Source organism: Taudactylus pleione, unplaced genomic scaffold (assembly GCF_031769625.1).
Source record: "Taudactylus pleione unplaced genomic scaffold, aTauple2 ptg000086l, whole genome shotgun sequence".
Taxonomy (NCBI): Eukaryota; Metazoa; Chordata; class Amphibia; order Anura; family Myobatrachidae; genus Taudactylus; species Taudactylus pleione.
The window spans coordinates 3784429-3805000 of NW_028284488.1; the positions used below are offsets into that span (position 1 = coordinate 3784429).

At 40.4% G+C, this 20572-nt stretch overlaps 1 protein-coding gene and 1 long non-coding RNA gene across 5 annotated transcripts in view; one reads left to right on the forward strand and one right to left on the reverse strand.

Moving 5' to 3' along the window:
• Positions 1–20572, forward strand: part of AHCYL2 (adenosylhomocysteinase like 2) — a 151804-nt gene that overhangs the window by 108858 nt on the left and 22374 nt on the right. For 2 of the 4 annotated variants that reach the window (XM_088468670.1, XM_088468673.1), the window contains exons 2-8: positions 848–959; positions 7782–7925; positions 15248–15348; positions 16168–16270; positions 16888–16982; positions 18887–18993; positions 19166–19282. In XM_088468670.1, coding sequence (XP_088324796.1) covers positions 848–959; positions 7782–7925; positions 15248–15348; positions 16168–16270; positions 16888–16982; positions 18887–18993; positions 19166–19282 — 779 coding nt within the window. The remainder of the gene's footprint in view (positions 1–847; positions 960–7781; positions 7926–15247; positions 15349–16167; positions 16271–16887; positions 16983–18886; positions 18994–19165; positions 19283–20572) is intronic. The other 2 variants (XM_088468672.1, XM_088468671.1) reach the window with 2 other exon arrangements.
• LOC148529116 (uncharacterized) overlaps positions 10350–20572 on the reverse strand; it is a 40829-nt gene continuing 30606 nt past the window's right edge. Inside the window, exon 3 of the long non-coding RNA XR_015877825.1 lies at positions 10350–11683. This is a non-coding gene — a long non-coding RNA (uncharacterized LOC148529116). The remainder of the gene's footprint in view (positions 11684–20572) is intronic.

Sequence of the window (20572 nt, forward strand, 5' to 3'; positions counted from 1 at the left end):
CTGCCTGGTTTTAAGATATTTCAAACATAAGGTGAAATGAATTGTAGGTAATAAACTTTAATGCTGCGGTTTTAATTGAAAAGCTAAAACTTGTTATGAACCTGGCGCATTGGTCCAAACAACCCATTGACTTTTTAAACAGTGTAAATAGTTTAGACACCTTTTCTTCATGTTACTCCTCATTCTTATATGTACTTGAACTGCATCAGTGTAGTGTAAATTACCTGGAGGTTTTTCTTTTTACCTGTCTGGCTACTAGTTGTCATTTTGTTTAATATGTAGCTGTGCGGCTTTTTCCATTTCATTATGTTGGCATATTACCACAGCTCCTGGAGTGAAGGTTCTGCTTCTGCCATAAAATGTATTTTATAGCCTAGAGCTGGTTTATTGCCCTGGCTGGTGATACTACTGGCCATGAACTCATACACTGCAGTTATTCTGCTGGTTGCTGAAGATCATCAAATGCTATAATTGATGTTTTTTCTGTGTTCTTTGTAACATAAGCTATATAGTATATATGTTAAGACAATACCTGTTTGTACATGCTACTGTAATATTGCTATAAATAAATATTTGTGGTTACATTTTCCAGTCCACTTGCATGTCTTTATACGGTAGTGATGTTCCCAGACTTCCAAAATGGTGTTGCACGATATTGAACTGCTGCAGGTTTTTGTTTATTAATGGCTACATTCCTGTATCATCTACTTGTGATGTAACCAGTCACTGATATTGTATTTGCATATATTATAATTAAATATTATTGTCATTTTATAATCAGTTCTGTTTTGCTCTGTTGTTGTTTTTTTATTTCCCTTGTTTCAGTCGCTTTTTGTGTTTATCGCAGCAGATCCAGTTTGCAGACCAGAAGAGGGAGTTTAACAAGCGGCCCACGAAGATTGGTCGCCGTTCCTTATCACGCTCCATATCCCAGTCATCTACTGACAGCTACAGCTCTGGTATGTATATATAGAAGCGGACCAATGGACACATATTCCCCCATACCCATGTTATGCCTGCATCTTTCACTAACATACTTTGTTGTGTAAAACACTTTCCCTTTACTATTCTGTGTATAAATCCTGAAGAACACTAATTTATTAAATGGCAGAAGGGAAAGTGTATTTTTTTGTTTGTTTTTTTTGCTCCTCCATTCTTTTGGCCCTTATTGCATCACACATAGTATTTTTAACATTTTAGAGCACCATAATTAAACTATTAAGTTACACTATCTAAGCAATTTTAACTTTTGCAATGCAAGACATTACATGGTTGGTTAAAAACAATCTTGACAAGTCTGTAGACCTTTTTTTTCTATACATTTTTATCCCGCTAGTCATATGAGTGTAACCCCCTGCTGAGTGCAAGAAGTTGTTGATCACAGATGGTGAAGGCTAAGCCTAAATCACGTATATGTTCTGTAAACGATTATCCCTGTTTTTGCACGGGATTCATGGCCGACATGAAGGGGAGTAGCTTCTAGCCCACCCTGCATGTCACCCTATGCCTGCCTACTTTTCAAAACTGCTGTTGATCTGTTTAAAAACATGGAATGACCTCTAAATGCCATAAGTTCTGTGTGCATATACTGTCTTATGTTTCTCTAATCTGATTTTCATGGCAATAGATGCAGTTTATAGCATGCGCCTGGATGCAGTCAGGTTACATTGCAGAGCACTGGGGGTGTGATAAATTCACACTGCAGTGCAGCTAAAGTTTGCTTGTTGCCGACTTTAGTCACAAAAATGGTATGTATCTTGCAATCGCTTTCATGAGATTTATCTCACAATTGCAAAATAGTTTATCCCTATTTATATATGTATAAAAATACAGCAAGCTGGTATATGATCGTATTCAGAATGCTTGGGATTCTCCACAATTTGTAACTCCATACTTTAATCTTTAGGAGCACTCCTCTCAGTGACAGTAGTAGAAGGCTCTTATTCATTATATTTTGATGTTTATCTCTTATTCACTAAGTGGCAGTTTTATGATTTTTCGAGCATTTTATATAACCAGTCTTCTGATCAATGATCACATACCTGTGTTTTAATGTTAGGGATCTGTTTTTAACCCGCAATTTTATTATCATTTTGTGTATATGCTGGGCGTGACACTGTATTGCGCATAGCAATTGAAGTCATGTGATGTCTATAAAGCCAGGTGATTATCAATTTAAAAGCAGACTGTAATAAGTTACTGTCCAATAAAAGATCATCTGCAAGTCCCATATTTCACACTAAAGGGGGGTATCCACTAGACGATAAAGTTGAACGATTGAACGATAATGACAAAATCGTTCGATAATCGTTCAAACATCGTTTGAACATCGTTTGCAAATCGTGCAGTAATTGTTTCTAACGATGTACGATGCGCGCTCCCGCTGGTCGTTTGATCGTCTCCTCCATCGACTGAACATGCAGGTCAATTTCACTTGATTGCTTACAAATCGTTTACACATCGTTTACACATCGTTTACACATCGTTTACACATCGTTCATGCTGAACGATCAAACGATGAACCACTGTCTGCCCACTATAGCTGAAAGCTCTCAATTACAGATTAAAACAACATAGTTTATTGTTAGATCTTTTGCAAATCGTTTGCAGATCTTTTGCAAATCGTTTGCAAATCTTTTGCAAATCCTTTGCAAATCTTTTGCAAATCCTTTGCAAATTGTTCAGAGTGGAAGATCATATTTCAAGGGAAACTTCAAGGGAAAATCGTTAAGAGGTTGGACAGGGATAAAATCGTCTAGTGGATGCCCCCCATTAATCTTTTTCCAAATCTATAAGCTTATCCTTTTGTAAGGTTTACAAAGAAACGTTTTAGCGATAATGGGTTATGATGTGAGTCACAAGATCGGCCTTTTCCTTCTGCCTGAAAACCAGTTTTAACTGCCTGATCTTTTCCAAGTCTGGGCTTTCTCTCTTCATTCTCATGCAGAAATTCTGTCAATGTCATTCTTTTATTAAGCAGAGATTTCTAGGGCTTTAGGTCAATGTGGGAATCTAGCCCGGAGAATGCTAGCTGCCTGTCTCACAGGGATTTGCGGGTTGGGTGAGGTTCTGGACAGAGCCCTGCTGGGGACTGACCTTCAGGGAAATATTTCTGCTGGTCTAATCCTCGGCCACTCAATTTACTTCAGTAAAGGTCTGATGCCCAGTGTTTCAAATGAACTTTCTTTGCTTTGCTCCTCATATATGCTTCCACCTTTATACACTGATACTGTGTATGTACAGTTTGTGAATCAATGAGGTATATTTTCAGTTATCAGTCCCATTAAAATATTTCCTAGGGACAGGTGTTACTACATAGTCCACATAAATGACAAATTTCTGGAAATTGCTTATACCCTTAGTGCAGGGCTTGACAAATTTTTATAAAATCTAGGAGCCAGGATGAAAGTGTAGGAGCCAGACCACCGACCCCCCCCCCCCCCCCCCCATTAAAAAAAAAAAATGACAGGAGTGACTGAGGAGTACAGTTCTGTGTGTTATGCAGCTGTTATACACACTATACTAGTCTACAAAATGGTCGCAGTTTAATGGATATAGTAACATGGAGGCCCCCTCACTGCTCTTCACAGCTCCCCTGCTCCACCCTCCAGTAATAATGGACCACATTTCATATAAAACAATGGTGCTAGAAAGTACAACAGAACCCCCCTCTCCTCGTGGTCACACCACTATCCCTCTGAAGCTGCTCCGCAATCCCTGGCCATGCATAGACCCTACTACTGGGGAGCTCTATGCAGCCGGAAATAAGAGACAGTAGACAGCTGGGACATACAGGAGGATCAGCGTAGACTGAAGCTGGCCACACAAATGGCGATTTATTTTTTTTTACCTGATCTGGCCGATTCCGACACCTTGGAACAACAGATCGTGTAAAATATGGCTAAATCGTGAGTCCCCACTGAAGATCATGATGCGATCTGCGTCGCCGCTGGTCGCACATCGCATCTTCAGATCTGCCGTGCAGTAGGGCAGATCTGACAATCTAGGACACGATGCACTGTGACAGTCTGGATGCAGGAGAGATCGTAAGAAGATTGGACACCAAATTGTGTGCAGATCGTGTGGAGATCGTGTGCAGAGCTGCCAAGGGAGAGTTTCAAGGGAAATCTTACACATCGGCTGATCGTGTGCAGATCGCCATGTGTGTGGCCACCTCCACGACAGACAGCATGGGTCAGAGCAGGATGGAGAGGAGTAGTCAGCGCAGGATGGGATGGACAGGAGGAGTCAGCACAGGCCAGGACAGACACAGCAGTCACCGCAGACGACACTCAGCACATGCACTCCTGTGCATGAAATGAACGCCGCAATACTATAGGCACGAATCTCCGCGGGGGCTGATGAGGATCTGCTTCCTCCCTCACTGTAAAATCTGGTAGCCATGGCGACCTGGCCCCTGGGATTTGTCAATTCCTGCCTTAGTGCCTGCTCAGATAAATAAGAATGGATATTCGAACCTACTTTCAACATACAGACAAAAGGAATTCTACTGTACAGTGGTGTCTCTATAATAAATGAAGAATAATATACCAGCGCATGGCTGGAGAGCGGGGTATTAATTGTCATACACCAGTCCAGGTGTCAGGATCCACATGAGAGACAAATTATTTTTCCATTGTTGTGGTCCCCATGTATAAATGGTTATTTCGGGGAGAGGTTTCTACACATGCTGCTCCCATGTGGAGGTACACAATTGAACGATGGACCCGCCGACCAATCCAAAGATTTGGCAAGTATTCTGCACAAACAATATGTGCATACACTTACCAGTCGGCTGCCCAGTATATCTAGCCACAACATATGGGTCGGTCGGTCGGTCGTCCGCCTGCACACATAGGCATATGTGCACGAATTATCGCTCAGAGATATTGCGTCTTCCATGGTGCATAGCCGATATGATGTCTTTGAACAACGTGGTTTCCAGATATATCCTATATACACATCACCGGTTGTTCATGATGCTCTATCTGGATCCGGTCAAAATACAAAGAGTTGGGAAGCAGGCGTCAGAATCCCGATACCTGTCAGAATCCCGGCGCTGGTATCCCGATGGCAAGTACTGGGGTTAAGGGGCAGGTGAGGGTTAGGTTTATGGTGTGGGGAGGTGGAGGCTAGGTTTAGGCATCGGGGGCGGAGAGGGGTAGGGTTAGGATACCGACTGACAAGTGTCTGTAGCCTAATCCTGTCGACATGCCAGCTTCTGGATTCTGACCGCCGGCATCCCGTACCAAACCCAATAGCTTTACTGTTTGAGATATGTGCTGGTTATAATAAGGATGAGTGCGTCAAGCTTGCATATCCCAGTCCCAGTTTTTGAATCAGATTGTGCTGATTAAGTTAATATGCAACACCTGTGTCTGTATCCTGAGCTTGGTGTGGAACAAAGCTGCGGCCCCTGCATCGTAGCACTTTGCGTGCTGATTGAGACACTCTGTGCCTGATTCAGAGCCGGACACTCTTTGAGAGCGCTCGCTCTGAATCAGGGCGTCCCTGTTTATTTTTTTATTTTATTTTTTTAAAGACTGCTTCCTGGCCGCTCGCTAAGCTGTGGGTGACCACCCACAGCTTTAGCGAGCGGCCAGGTGATGGTCACGACCATCAGGGCTTGCGAAGAGACCCTTGTGGTAGGGTCTCGTTCCCGCAAGCCACAGTGAGCTTTCGGCTCTAATAGACCCGGAAGCTCACCCACTGTCATCACTCATGATGTCAGTGGGGCAGCCCCCAAACGGCAGACGTTCCTTCAGAACGCCTCCGTTTGGCCAGCCACCCCCCCTACCCGCCTTCAAAACGGGGCAAGCTGTCAATCACAATCGACAGCTGCCCCACTTTGGTACGAGACCCGTAGCAACGGAGCGCCTGTCGCTGGCCGGGTCTCGCGCACGCCGGAGCCGGCTCCGACATGCGCAGTGGGGGACCGTCGACCCGCTTGCAAGCGCGAGCGGGTCTGAATAAGGACCTCTGTAACACACAGATATAAGTGTCACATATTGAATTAATCGGCGCATTCTCGTGGTTTGCAATGGTGTGCGTAGGGGGGGGGAATACCTTCTATAATAATCACAACAAACTTAAAGCCTTCAAGTCTACTGAAGGACACTACATATGGGAAATGTAAACACAATGCCAAAATATTGCATGTTATAGCAAGGTATGTTAATATTAGCTTTTATGTATACTTCAACTATTATTTGCGTCATCATTTGGGTTTGGTTATTTCAGTGGTCATCTGATATACAAAAAAGAAGATATAGCGTTCATTGGTATGCAGGTACATATAATAGACAATGTGACACAATGCTTCCGACCACACTGTGCTTTTATTAAATATGTACCATACCACCTTTATTGGAACTCTGACCACTGGGAACAGATCAATGTTAGGGTAGCAGTCTACAGGAACATTGTATGACTTGCTAAGAAGATAGAAAGTGGACATATGACACCACACAAAGATCAAGACACATAAGTATATCAAGGTGTTTGGTACGGGATGCCGGCACTCAGATCCTGTCACCGGGATCCCAACTGGGTCACAATTCCGACAGAAGGAGGTAAGTATACTACCCTTCCCCTATCCTTAAACCTCCCTCCCCTGCAGCCTAGCCCTCCCCCCAATATTTACTGTATGGATGCTGGTGCCAGGATGCTGACTGGTGTTGGGATTCCAGTGCTGGCATCCTGACAGCTGGGATAATAACTACATCCTATATCAAGAGGCTAAGTAAAAACTTAAGTGGCAAAGGTGTATTGCTCAGTCACAATTTACATGTTACATAATAAGAATGGTATTGGATAAATAATTGCAGGTCACACGCTCTCAATCCTCGAATAATATTCCAGAGGCAGAACTGTATCTTATTAAAAATATATAAGCGTAAGTCAGGGGCCTCTGGGATACTTAGACAAGCATATACAGATGTGTCGCACCTGGTCCTGTGAGACTAATAGCACCGGGCATCTTTTTTGCAGAAAATGCGTCCAAGTTGCGATGTGACTAGGATGCACCAGCAGACTGTGCTGATTCATTTGATATATGAAACTTGTATATCTGTGTGCGACTGAATCTGTATATGAAGTGCTACAATGTAGTGGCTGCAGCTTTTTTCATACCAAGTTCCGTTGTGGTTCATATACAGACTGGTGCACACAGATATACAAGTGTCACATATCACATTAATCAGCACAGTCTGCTGGTTCGTAGTAGTCTCGCCTCATTGCGACTTAGATGCATTTTAGGCGAAAAAAGGCGCCCGGGACCTGGCGGCTCACTCACGCCAAGCAAGTCATGTTGCGTGGCATAATGAGACTAGATGTTTGAGGGCACATCTGTACTATAGCAGACTGATATAGATGGCGATGGATTAGGGTAATGGGACATACCAAGGCATTAAATGGTTAAGGCACAGGTGAGAAGAGTAATCCATATAAGAGTATATCTATATAACCCATAATAGAAGAAAACTGCAGCACTTCATGTCTTTAAGATGTGTGCTAATGTATATGTATAATCTAAAACATGGTGGGTTTTTTTTTTTTATAAACCCCGTATCCCTCGTATTTGAGTTTCCTGCACTCGCAGTTGACCATTATCCTGATCTTTCATGATTAATTTTCAGTTATATCAAACTTCTTTTGCGTAAACCGTGTAATAGTATGCGCAGCTCAGGTGACTGGCGCTATCCTGTTCAGAAACCACTGAACCTGCATCCTGGGAGGCAAAATAGGCTTTTGCCTTTGCTGATTATATCCTCTTTCACTAGCTGCTTCCTACACAGACAGCTCAGATGATGAGACCTCTCCGCGGGACAAGCAGCAGAAGAACTCCAAGGGCAGCAGTGACTTCTGTGTGAAGAATATCAAGCAGGCTGAATTTGGGCGTCGGGAAATAGAAATTGCTGAGCAAGGTAATGATGAAACCGTATTTATTATTGTTTTATAACTTTAATGAAATATACACAATGTAGCACCGAGGGGTTTTTAGACTGATTTTATTTTGTGTGTGTGTAGCTTTTTGTTTATATAGATTTGTACAATGTATAGGAATAGGAAAGTAATTTTGTGAGCAGTTACTTTGATGCTGGGACTGCACTAGGCGATGTATCGTTTGTACATCCAACAAACAGTATATGAAGTCCATCTGGCAGTGTGTACACACAATTTATCTGTGAAAGACATCTGCACGGCAAATCTAAACAGCTTTTTTTTTTTCAAAGGGGCAGCAGTAGATATATTTTATTAGTTTTTTTTTTTTAAATAGATTTTCCTGTTTTGGTATTCGTTCTGCGGTGGGTGTTGAATACAAATTGAGTACACAAGGTTGCACAGGTACTAAAGACCTGTACCCAAGGCAGTGTCCCTGCGCACTGCCAATACATAGCACAGATTTGTTAATGATTATCCTGCTCAGACTTTTCTTGAAAATAATGTTTTGGGGGAAATCATCAGTGTCATTAAAGGTGGGTACACACTAGACCATTGGTCTTCAACCTTTGGCCCTCCAGCTGTTGTGGAACTACAGATCCCAGGCTGCCCTGCCACAGTTTTAGCATGCTGTCATATCAGAACGGTGGTAGGGCATGCTAGGATGTGTAGTTCCACAGCAGCTGGAGGGCCAAAGGTTGAAGACCCCTGCACTAGACGATATGTTGCCCGATCTGGCAGATCGGACCGACATATCGTCTGTCGGCAAGTGTGTACGCACTATGTCTGGCCACGTGCACTCCCGTTCATCTCGTCAACAGATCGAGCCTACATGCTGCTCAATCTGTAAATTTGCTGAATAACCCCATGATTGTGGAGGCGGCTGGTAAACAACATATCGTGTGGTCGTTCACCAGATCGTGCGGTGTCAAGCGACCACACGTTATGTCGTCAGTTACTTCATGCGTCGACTGGGTACACACATCTTATAATGTGTACCCGGCATAATTTATGTATCAATATAATTTCTAACTACACTCCATTAATGTAACTTGCTGGATAATAGTCCGTTTATTGAACACCCTTAAACTTCTGATGTACATTGCAGAATACACAAACATTAATTTGGATTTTGCCTTTTGTTAACTAGCAGCCGCCTTATCTGTATAGTACACAAAAATCTATTACCTATAGCTGGCCACACACTAGACCCACTTACATCCAACCAGCCAACTAGTTGATTGGTTGGAATGAAAATCTGGTAACGTATGGGAGTAACTGATCAGCAATTTGCTCCTAACTGCCGGAAAACAGATGAAAATGGTCGTTCAGACAAGTTTGAACAAATTGTTTAGATCAAACATTTAAAGGGGGGTATCCACTTGTAGATATACAAACGACAGCACAATTACGACATTGTAATCGTGATGTCGTTTGTATAGCTAGTGATGTGCCTAGACTGAACGTTCACTCGTTCAGTCCCGGCACATCCCTCATCCCCGCACATGCTGAACCTGACTAGATCGTCAGGTTGACCTGCATGTACGGGCAATGACGGATGTCAGAAGTGACCAGCGGGCATGCGCAATGCTGGTCACTTTCGACCAAAACATGCGCGATTTGCAAGCGATTGCACGATGACTATGTTATCGTGCAATCGCTTGGTTAAATCGCTAAGTGGATACCCTTATAACAAACAACAGTTTTTGTCTATTTTCCGGCGTTTGGGAGCAAATTGCTGATTGTCATTTGCTTTCATACCTTACCAGATTTTCATTCCAACCAATCAACTAGTTGGCTGGTTGGACAGATAATCTTTAGATGTGTGGCCAGCTTAAGGCTCTGTTCCAGAGTTATGGCTTCCTGCTAGTTGCTGTAGTAGTATGCTTTCCTTGGTAGCTGCAGTGTTTGCAGAGGAATAGGTAGACAACCCCACTGCCTTTATCACACTACAGTGTCCCATGACTTGGACATATCTTAGTAGTACTTTAAGGGCCACATTCAATTAGCGTCGAAAACTGCTGTTTTGTTCGCGATTGGCAAAAAACTGCGATATTTTTGCCAAAAACTGGAGATAAGTTTTCTCCATCCCAGACCAGGCGGAAAAAAATGCAAAATCCCTTTTTTTTGGCTAAAAATGTGGGGATTTCTTTCAGAATTCTTTGGACCTCCCCTATAATAATAAATTATCCATAAAAAATTTTGTAAGTTGCGCACTTTGTTGAAAAACTACCGCGCAATTTTTGAAAAAATAAAATAAAAACCGTGTTCCCGGTGGAACGAGATAAGGTTCTTGGATACAGAAGGTTAATTAAGCCACACAAACCAGTATCTTGAAAAAAGATATAATTTATTACTACAGATAACAAGATATGGAAGAATAATAGTTACTTAGCTTCGGAATATAAGATGGTTACACGATTCAGGAGCCTCCTCTCAGAATAGAGCTGGAACGAACAATATCCTGGCCACCAGCTGCAGTCTCTGGTCCAGGCATAGGGCAGGCCACTGGAAGCTTCTTTGTTCTTCGTTTATATAGTATCCTACTTGCATACCTATCTAACTCTTACTAATATGGGCATAAACCTGCTTCAAACTACTTTATTGGTTAACTACTGATAAGGACTTTCTAAAACTTAACGCAAGCGTACATCACAGTAGACAACGCCTTTGTGGGTTTATGGCCTGTCTGCTTTCCACATTCCTGTACCATTTCATGCCTGATACACACATAAGAACCATGAATAGAAATGGCTGTCAGTAGCCATTTTGCTATCCCAATACAATCCACCCTTGGCTTATGGTGTGGAAGACATGTATATCATGTTCTCATAGGAATCTTTCCTCCTAATCGGGATTAATTTAACAGAATCCAGCATGTTACAACATTTCCCTGCACAAAGAAATAATACCTTGATCCCATGATACATACATATTATGATCATAATTCCATAAATAAGCATATGCAGTAAATCAGTGAACCAACCCCCTATTTCTGAACAGGGTTGAACCACCGTAACCAACTTTCCTCATAATACTGTTTTAAAGGCCGCACTGCTCTCTTGGTTAACAAATGATGCGGAATCTGTTTGGTATAAACTTGATTCCCATCTGTAAAGAATGTGGTGGGTATCAAACGTCCCAATGTACAATTACCAAATCCCCCATAGGACAACCATTTGTAGGCTTTTCTCCCACAAAGGTAATACACATCATCTGGAAGACTATGTGGAATATTAGCCAACACAGTGTATACAATGGCCAAAAGATCTCTGCTCTTATCAGGATCAAGTGTTAATTGCATCGTGTCTGGGGTATCACTACAATTACGTGTAATGTTTAACAGAGCCCACCATTCCCTGGCAACATCAACCAATTGAGCTCCTACATCCCATATTTGAAATATCTTCCTACCCACCATACACTCAGACATCAACAATCCCCTTTTATATGTGAATAATAATACATATGATTATATCAAATATATCAGTTACTTATAAGAAAATTAATATCAGTAAAGTAAAAAAGTCTTGAGAATATTGGTGAGTGTGGATCCAACCAATATAAGGCACAAGTTCAGTTTTGCAGAATACACACAGATGTATGTAATGGCTGTGCCATCAGATCTTGTAACTGTTGTCCTCCTGGATTCTCTCTTCTGTATAAGATATCACTCTCAGGCCATCGCCATCTTAGACACACCTCCAGCGACGTTCTCTCTCCTCCTGCTCCAACCAGCAACCTGTTGGCTTAAACAAATAAACAGTGTGAGATAAACAATAACAACAACACAAAATAAACATTTATTTATCCTGCTGCAATTATCTATTACACCTGTCTCTATTCTCTTCCTACTAAACATTTCTTTACAATAACCTTATCATAAGTGTTTGTGTCTGTGCACCAGATATCTTACTTTAAAAGTTCAACCTTTTACCACCCTCCGGTTAACAAAATATATATACTGTATACAGCCTGCTCTAAACACCCAACATTGTGTGTATGTATGTATATATATATATGTGTGTGTGGGTATGTATATATATATATATATATATATATATATATATGTGTGTGGGTATGTATGTATATATATATATATATATATATATATATGTATGTATGTGTATATATATATATGTGTATATATATATATATATATATATATATATATATATATATGCTCTCAGACATCCCATAATATCAACAAGTCACTAAGTCTGTGTCACATCTTCAGGAAAGTCTCTTATCTTGTATCACTCTGCTTAAGACAACTTTACTCCTGAATGACAGTGTTTTGTAGCTGTTCAGTACAACACTCGTCCTCCATCTTCTTGGTGGCAAACGATGAATTCAAATTGCCCGACTTGTACAGTCATTATTTCACAGTATATGAGGCCTTTATCAGTAGCAAGCAAGGTAGGCCACATTTCCAGCTGTTGGCAAATGTAACAGGTTTTTGCAATGTCTCTGACCATGGTTTGGATGTAAGGAATCCCTTTGATTTGAGCTTGCTCAAATGCATTGTCAGCTCCGTCATGGCTTAACAGTTCCCACTTCGTTCTTCAAGCTTTGGACAGCAGCCCATATAGACTTTGTGTCAAATGTCCATTTCTCTGTGTGAAGAAAGAAAGCTGCTTTGCTTCAGCAAAAATCCACAACAGTCCTGTGTGGGTGCAGGCGACACCATAGTCCATGAACCAGTAATGCTCTCTCTTGGAAATCTTCCCACCACTGTGGAGCTGTGAACATTAAGAAATCCAATATGGACAGTTCAAACATTGGTTTAAATTTCACTCGGCCAGCAAGTAGCACTTTGATCTCCTTAATCAGCATCAGAATTTCTGCCGTTGTCGTTAGCAACTGTGTGTCTTTCAGCTGCTTCAAAACCTTTGGCTGGTAAGGCTTTGTAAGGAAATACATTGGGATGCGAATTTCATTACCAAACACAAAATCTGCAACTTTGTCACAAAATATTCCCACAATCAGTGTGTCTGTGATGTATGTATGCCCATTGTGGTTGGTCAGTGTGTACCCACCAACCCCTCCTTCACAATGAGCAAGTAAACCATGAACATCATTTGCAATGGATGTTTCATCAGAAAACACATCTTGTTCACTTTTTGCATTGTTAAACTCAACAATGACACATTGATCATGCCATGTAAAAGTAAAGTTATCACAAGGGGAGTATTCAGTCTCATGGGCATGGTCTTTAACTGGAATCCTGCCTAATTCCCACCCCTTCACTTTTGTTTCATTGGGCAAGGCAAAAGGCATCATCACCACCCCTTCACTTAGCGACACCCCTTTGAATGGCCAAGAACATACATTCTGTTCTGCATTCATATCATAATGGATGGCAAGCGAGAATTCAGACATATCATCATTCAACTCATGAGTACCAGAAATCAATGGCATGTTATCAGAAACCTCATTTGCATTCAATTTTGACTCTACTTTCTGGACATATTCCTTGAATTCATGGATTTCAACATTTTGTTCACATGTCAAATCATCAAATATTTTCATAATATAAAAATGACTCCTCTGATTAATCACATTTTCTGTTTAAAGTTCTTTCTGCGTAACTTCACACACTTCTCTTTGTATTTCAAGCTCACTAATTTCTACGCAAGATGTCTGTAAATCACCAGTTGACATCTTAACTCTTGCTTGGGAGGATTCACTCCCTCTCCCTATGGAATTTCTGGGACAATGTGAATTCAGGCTTACTCTCTGTCTGTGAGACAGGCTTTCTTATCACTGCATTCTTCTCAACAGATTTTACACTTCTTTCAACATATATTGGTCTACGCAAAATTTCACTATTTTTACTTTTATCAATACCAGGCAGTGAAAAACCAACATTATGCTTTTTCTGGAAATCAACCAGCTGAAATTCCAATTCATTTTTCAACATATTTGCATATTTCTTGAAAATCTTAAAATGCATTATTCTTGTTTGTTTCAACAACACAAACACAAAGACAGTAAACAGACAACATACAGATATACTGTGACGTACAGTATACACTCTGTGACTGATCAGGTCACACCTCCCTCATTCACTCATGAGACAGAGGATTTTTTACATGGGTTTGCACAACCCTGCATTTGCACAACACTATGTTTGCACAGCAATGCTAAAACAATCGACTACACATTCCAAGCAGATTTATGACTATTAACTCTCCGTATCCCACTTCTGACACCACTTTAATGTTCCCGGTGGAACGAGATAAGGTTCTTGGATACAGAAGGTTAATTAAGCCACACAAACCAGTATCTTGAAAAAAGATATAATTTATTACAACAGATAACAAGATATGGAAGAATAATAGTTACTTAGCTTCGGAATATAAGATGGTTACACGATCCAGGAGCCTCCTCTCAGAATAGAGCTGGAACGAACAATATCCTGGCCACCAGCTGCAGTCTCTGGTCCAGGCATAGGGCAGGCCACTGGAAGCTTCTTTGTTCTTCGTTTATATAGTATCCTACTTGCATACCCATCTAACTCTAACTAATATGGGCATATACCTACTTCAAACTACTTTATTGGTTAACTACTGATAAGGACTTTCTAAAACTTAACACAAGCGTACATCGCAGTAGACAACGCCTTGTGGATTTATGGCCTGTCTGCTTTCCACATTCCTGTACCATTTCATGTCTGATACACACATAAGAACCATGAATAGAAATGGCTGTCAGTAGCCATTTTGCTATCCCAATACAAACCGTTAAATTATATAAAGCAATTTTTTTCCAGGAAATTACTGTTCCACGTAAATTGAGGGTACATTAAAATGGGTGCAAGTATATTTTCATGTCGTAAAAACGAATTTTAAAATCGCCTGCTGCGATCGCGTGCGATGTTTAAAACACTTCACACATCCATTCCACCCCGTGAAAAATCAGACCCAATACATTAAAACCATTTTCAACTTTTTTTTTACCAAAAAATGCGCAGTCATTTTTTGTCAAAGTGCGCAACTTACAATTTTCTTTTTTTTTTTGTATAATTTATTATTATTCGGGTCCAAAGGGTTCTGAAAGAAATCCCCACATTTTTTTTTAGCCAAAAATAGGGATTTTGCTTTTTTTTTTCACCTGGTTTAGGATGGAGAAAACTTATCTCCAGTTTTTGGCAAAAATATCGCTTTTCGCCGCTAATTTAATACGGCCCTATGTTTTGTACTGAAATTCCATTTGCAGATTGACACGGTTTAGTTCTATACATTGTAATGTCCCATCTGTCCTTTTATGGGTTTGTGTTGTGCTTATATTTTCCTCATTGTAGAGATGCCAGCGCTGATGGCATTGCGCAAGAGAGCACAAGGAGAGAAACCATTGGCCGGAGCCAAGATTGTTGGCTGTACTCACATAACTGCACAAACTGCGGTAAGCATGGGATCATGGAGCTATTCAATAAATTAACTTGACATAAATATTTCTGAAGTCTGTCTGGATTTATATTTACTTCCGACATGAGTTTTTTATTGATTAGTAATGACAGTATACAGATATTTGCAACACTCGCACAAGCACAGATAAGAATTTGGATGTGTTAAATAATGTCTCTGAACTTAAGCTGTGTACACAGTAGGACGACGGATCGGCCATCCTATCTAATGATTGGTAAATGCATACACACTTACCAATCGTTGGCCCAATGTGTTGTGCCTGACATCACAACTGGACGGGCATTTACATGTGCCTGCCAAGTTGTTCACCGGCGGTCATCTGCAGCAAGTGCACGGGGGGAGGCTGACCGCCTGTACACTCTGCACAATGTGCCTATATATCTTTAGATATATTGGACATCTGCTGTGCTGCAGACGATGCGATATGTCTGTGAACTGTGTCCTGCAGACATATCACTGGTACACTCCCGCCGATGCACCTACGATATATCGGCCATTCAATTGAACGGCCGATATATCTGCCAGTGTTTACCCAGCAGAAGGCAGGTGCAATGTAGACTTGTGGCAAATATCAGAAAATTGTTGGTATGTGGCATTGTAGAGCTGCAGGAACCTATAGCACACATGACACTGTAAATACAGATTAAGGTCATTTAACCTCACACGTAACGCTACTGCAGCCTAGAGAGAGAGGGTATTTCTTCTTTTTCGGAAATGGTCTACTTCTAATCTGACTTTATTTGCAGTTGTGGTTTGGAAAAGCTTAAAATTTGTTTCAACCTTTTTTATTTTCCAGGTTTTAATTGAGACCTTGGGAGCTCTGGGGGCTCAGTGTAGATGGGCTGCCTGCAATATCTATTCCACTCTGAATGAAGTGGCTGCTGCTCTGGCTGAGAGCGGTAAGTGATGGTGACATTCTATATAGGCCTTATGCCCCGTGCAGCAGAAAGTATACACAGTATTCATAGTTAGGAGGACTTGTGCTTTCCAAACTGCTTTGCATCATGTCCTCTGTGACTTCAAAATAGTGTTCTGTTACAGACTTCTCTTCACTTGTTACTGGTACAATATACATGAAAATCATGGCCCATTTATTTATTTATTTATTTATTAATCTTTTTTTTTTTTTTTTGAGTAATAAAATATGTAAGACATTGCTCTTCATGTTATCTTCTGATGACCTCTGTGTGGACTGTCCTATCGCTTGTTTGGCTAATATGGTAAAATGCTCTACCACACTTCAATGGATAGTGTCAACTGGTAGAATATTTTATTAGAATTCTGGAATAGCTTGAGACACATTTTGGAGAGATTGAAGTTTTCCTTGTATATTTTTTTGAAATAACACGTGCTATATATCTTTGAACGCCCCTCTAACACTTTTGCCCAGTGAGCTTTTTATGGCTTTCTTCATTGTTCTCAGCCCCATTAGTTTGAGCACAGTTTGGGCTAGCAGTCTTTTTGGTTCTGTGAAGTAAAGAGAAAGGTACCTGATGTATATCTCCCCCACTGTCAGGGTTCCCAGTGTTCTCTTGGAAGGGAGAGTCAGAAGATGACTTCTGGTGGTGTATTGACCGCTGTGTGAATGTGGAAGGTTGGCAGCCTAACATGGTGAGTCTAAATGCAAAATTATCATTTGGTGACATAAAATCCTATTAAAACTGTACTTTTTTAAATCCTTTGTAACAAACTACAGGAATTACACATCTGTCAAAGCTATCTTATGTATTTAGAGTATATTAGACCCATAGACAAATATCATATGTTTGAAAATTAAGTTTAGTAGGTGCACAATACACTTCAGCACTAAATGGCTTTGGCTGGTTGTCTATGTTCTGCTGTAATAAGAATGTTGCAGTTGTAATACCATCTGTGAAAGTCTTTGTTTGCACAACTTGTCCAAGAGCTGAAGCAATTGCAATGCTACAAAATGACCCATCTCTCTAAGTACTCTCAACCATAAGGCAGCAGATAATTAGTTCTTTTGGTTTGGAAACCCTCTTGTGGACTACCATGTGGCATGTTTAGCTCCTGCTTTTTTATGTTTTTACAATTTTTTTTTTTATTTAAATTCTACTAGTCCATCATGCCCAAGGTTCTCACATCTTTTAGTTTAAAAGGTGTTTATTTCGTCCAGTAATCTGAGTGCTGCCTCTTTTTGTAATGTTTGTGTTGTGCAATGTGAATGTGCCGGATACGTCATTGTGTTGGGTTTTTGTTGTCTTTTTTTCATGGAATACAAACTGCAGCAGAACTGAACGTGCCTGGTTTAACAATTTCTCTTACAAAATCAGATTAGTCTTATAAGGAACTGTAAAGCTTCTGCTATTTTTGAGCAGTTTGTTTTATGAGATGTTCAGTCCATGGGTGAGTGTTGTTTCCCTACATCACTGTTAGCTGGGAAACAGAACATCGATCATCTTGATCACATCACAATGGCTGCAGTGAAATAAGCGGGGATCTTGCATTGACCTACAAGGTACAGATGGACAGAGACCTGCCAGAAAAAGTGACAGAGTTGCCTGGATACACATTGGACAAGAAAGGAGATTGGGAAATGTGGGGATGTGTTGTAGCATTTTAATGAGCATATTAAGTAATATGAAAATGGCCTTTTCAGACCTGTTCTCCAATCTTTACTGTGTAGTGTTCAGAGATGAGCAATGGCACGTTTGCACAGAATGTTTTAGCAGCATTTTAAATGAGTGTTTCAAAAAATGAAAATCATGCTATATTAATGGATACCTGTAACAGTGTAGTTGTAAACATAATCTCTGTAATTTCATTGGAAACTGTTTTGATTACATTTAGTGTGTTATGTTGTCTCATTAGCTTGCTGCAAGTGTCTGTCAGTTTCTTTGCAGTAATAATCTGCTCTAACCGGACACCTGCCTGCAGGTAAACTAAAATTCCACAGAAGAGGAGCATCAGCACACAACGCTAAATCTAATCCGTATGTGCAGTACATGATTCCACTATATTGGCACATTTAGTAATTATATTAGAAGTTTTTCTTAAAAATGAAAATCTCATTGAGGTATTGCAGTTATAGTACAAGCATAGTGTGCACCCTTCCAGGTGTATCGTCACTGTGGGGGGACCTTACTGTGTTTTTATATATACCGGTAGTCTAAACTAAAATGCCTCAGTGATGAATATTGAATTTGATTGCAGAAAATAAAAATAAAAAAATCTTAAATTTTTTTTTTTATGTTTTTTTTTTTCTACTGGTGGGTTTGCGACTCTATCTAGGTTATCATAAGAACCTTGTGTTTGCCCTGTGCAGTCTTTTTTTTTTATTATATATATTTTTTTTTTGTTGTTTCAAATTTCAGTTTCCAAAGCATTTAAGGCTGTTAGCTCATTTTAGAGATGCATAGGGAGTGTTTTTTTTTTCAAATACTACTTATAAAATAAAACCTATTTGTAAATACTAAATTTCCAGCATTTCAGTGCACCATTGAAAAATTGCCACTGCTATAACCTGATCTTTTGTTTTCTGCTTTTCTTTTCAGATTCTAGACGATGGTGGGGATCTCACACACTGGATATATAAGAAATATCCTAACATGTTCAAAAAAATAAAGGGTATTGTGGAAGAAAGTGTAACTGGTGTACATCGGTAAGTAAAAGCTTGTTACCAGCACAATCGATGGTACAAGTTTCTGTGGTTCTATTGTGTTTATGCAGTGTGAGACTTTTTTTTAGCTTGTGTACAGACAGTGGTTCTTTATAACCACAGCTTCACAAGTCTATAGAGAGTAAACTATTGTGTGCTTTTGTTTTTCCTGCAGATTGTACCAGTTGTCTAAAGCTGGAAAGCTGTGCGTTCCTGCCATGAATGTCAATGACTCTGTCACCAAACAGAAGTTTGATAACTTGTACTGCTGCCGAGAATCCATTTTGGACGGGTAATGAAGGATAGTTTGATATACTTAACTTTGCTATTAAGTGTAAAGGTCCAATAGGGCTGTTGGTGTGCAGGTATTTGGGAAGCACATTTTTAGTAGCAAGAATGTTTACTAGAAAAGATCACCTAATTTTTTTTTTTGTGTTTTTCTGTTGATCATTTATTTTTAGAATCTATCTTCTGTGTGTAGAGAAACGCATCGGTAACACATTGTAAACTGTTTCAGGATTAAAGTGCTTTAGTGCAGTTACCAAATCCCCTCCAAGTTCTCTTAACAGTCATGTTTTCATAGACTTGTATTGAAAGGGAACTATTAGCGTGGTTGTTCACTGAAAACTATAAACCAAGGGCCTGATTCAGCAAGGACTGCAAAGCTGCACGCAGGCAGCTTTCCAATTGCGATCCTTGCTATTATGCAAATGCAGCAGAAGGTGTATGACACCCCCTGCTGCATTTGCGATCCCAGCACTGCGTAAGTAAGCCGCTGACTTGCGAGCCCAGGACACTGCATTGATCAAAGCAGATCCTGGGCTGGCCACTCCCGGAAAACGGGGTGGACACATCCCCATTTCTGGGAACGCCAGCCGACTCCGCACCGCCCCTTAAATGCTTATGCCTGTCAATCAGGCAGAGGCATTCAATCGTCTGCGTGCAACTACGCAGGACCCATTTTGCACACTCGCAGAATGGGCCCTGCGCACGCGCAGATTCCCAATAATCAGGATTCTGCGATCAGCAGTGCACGCTGAATCAGGCCCCAAATACATTGTCTCCTTGTTTAATGCATCTTCGAATATTTGTAAGAATGGTTTTACAGATATGGCTTCCTTTGTTGGAGCATGGTTAAAAAACCTGCAGCATTAGGAAAGTGTTACTTTTTGTTTGTTAATTCCTGTGGTTACACTTGTAATCTGATCTCCTTCTGGTCTCTGTTCTCCCTGCTCCTGCGATAGTTAATGGATTTAATCCCAATTGCAAGAGTTGTTTGTAAACAGTAACTGATCTATTTCTTCTGCTGCTGCTGGAAGATATTCAGTGACATTTGTGCACCATCATTGTAAATCTATTGTGCATGACCAAAAAAACACATTATTGTCAGGTTATGTAAGGTTTCTTTTGTAATCATTTGTCATTTATACAGGAGTTGGATAATGGCAAGCAGATAAGTTGTATTCTGTTTGCTTTGTGTCCGTTAATCATATACTGTAAAGTAATTATCACCAGAGCTAAATTAAAAATTAACAAGATGATGAAAAAATACTTTTGTTGATCAAATGGATGCCGAAGATTA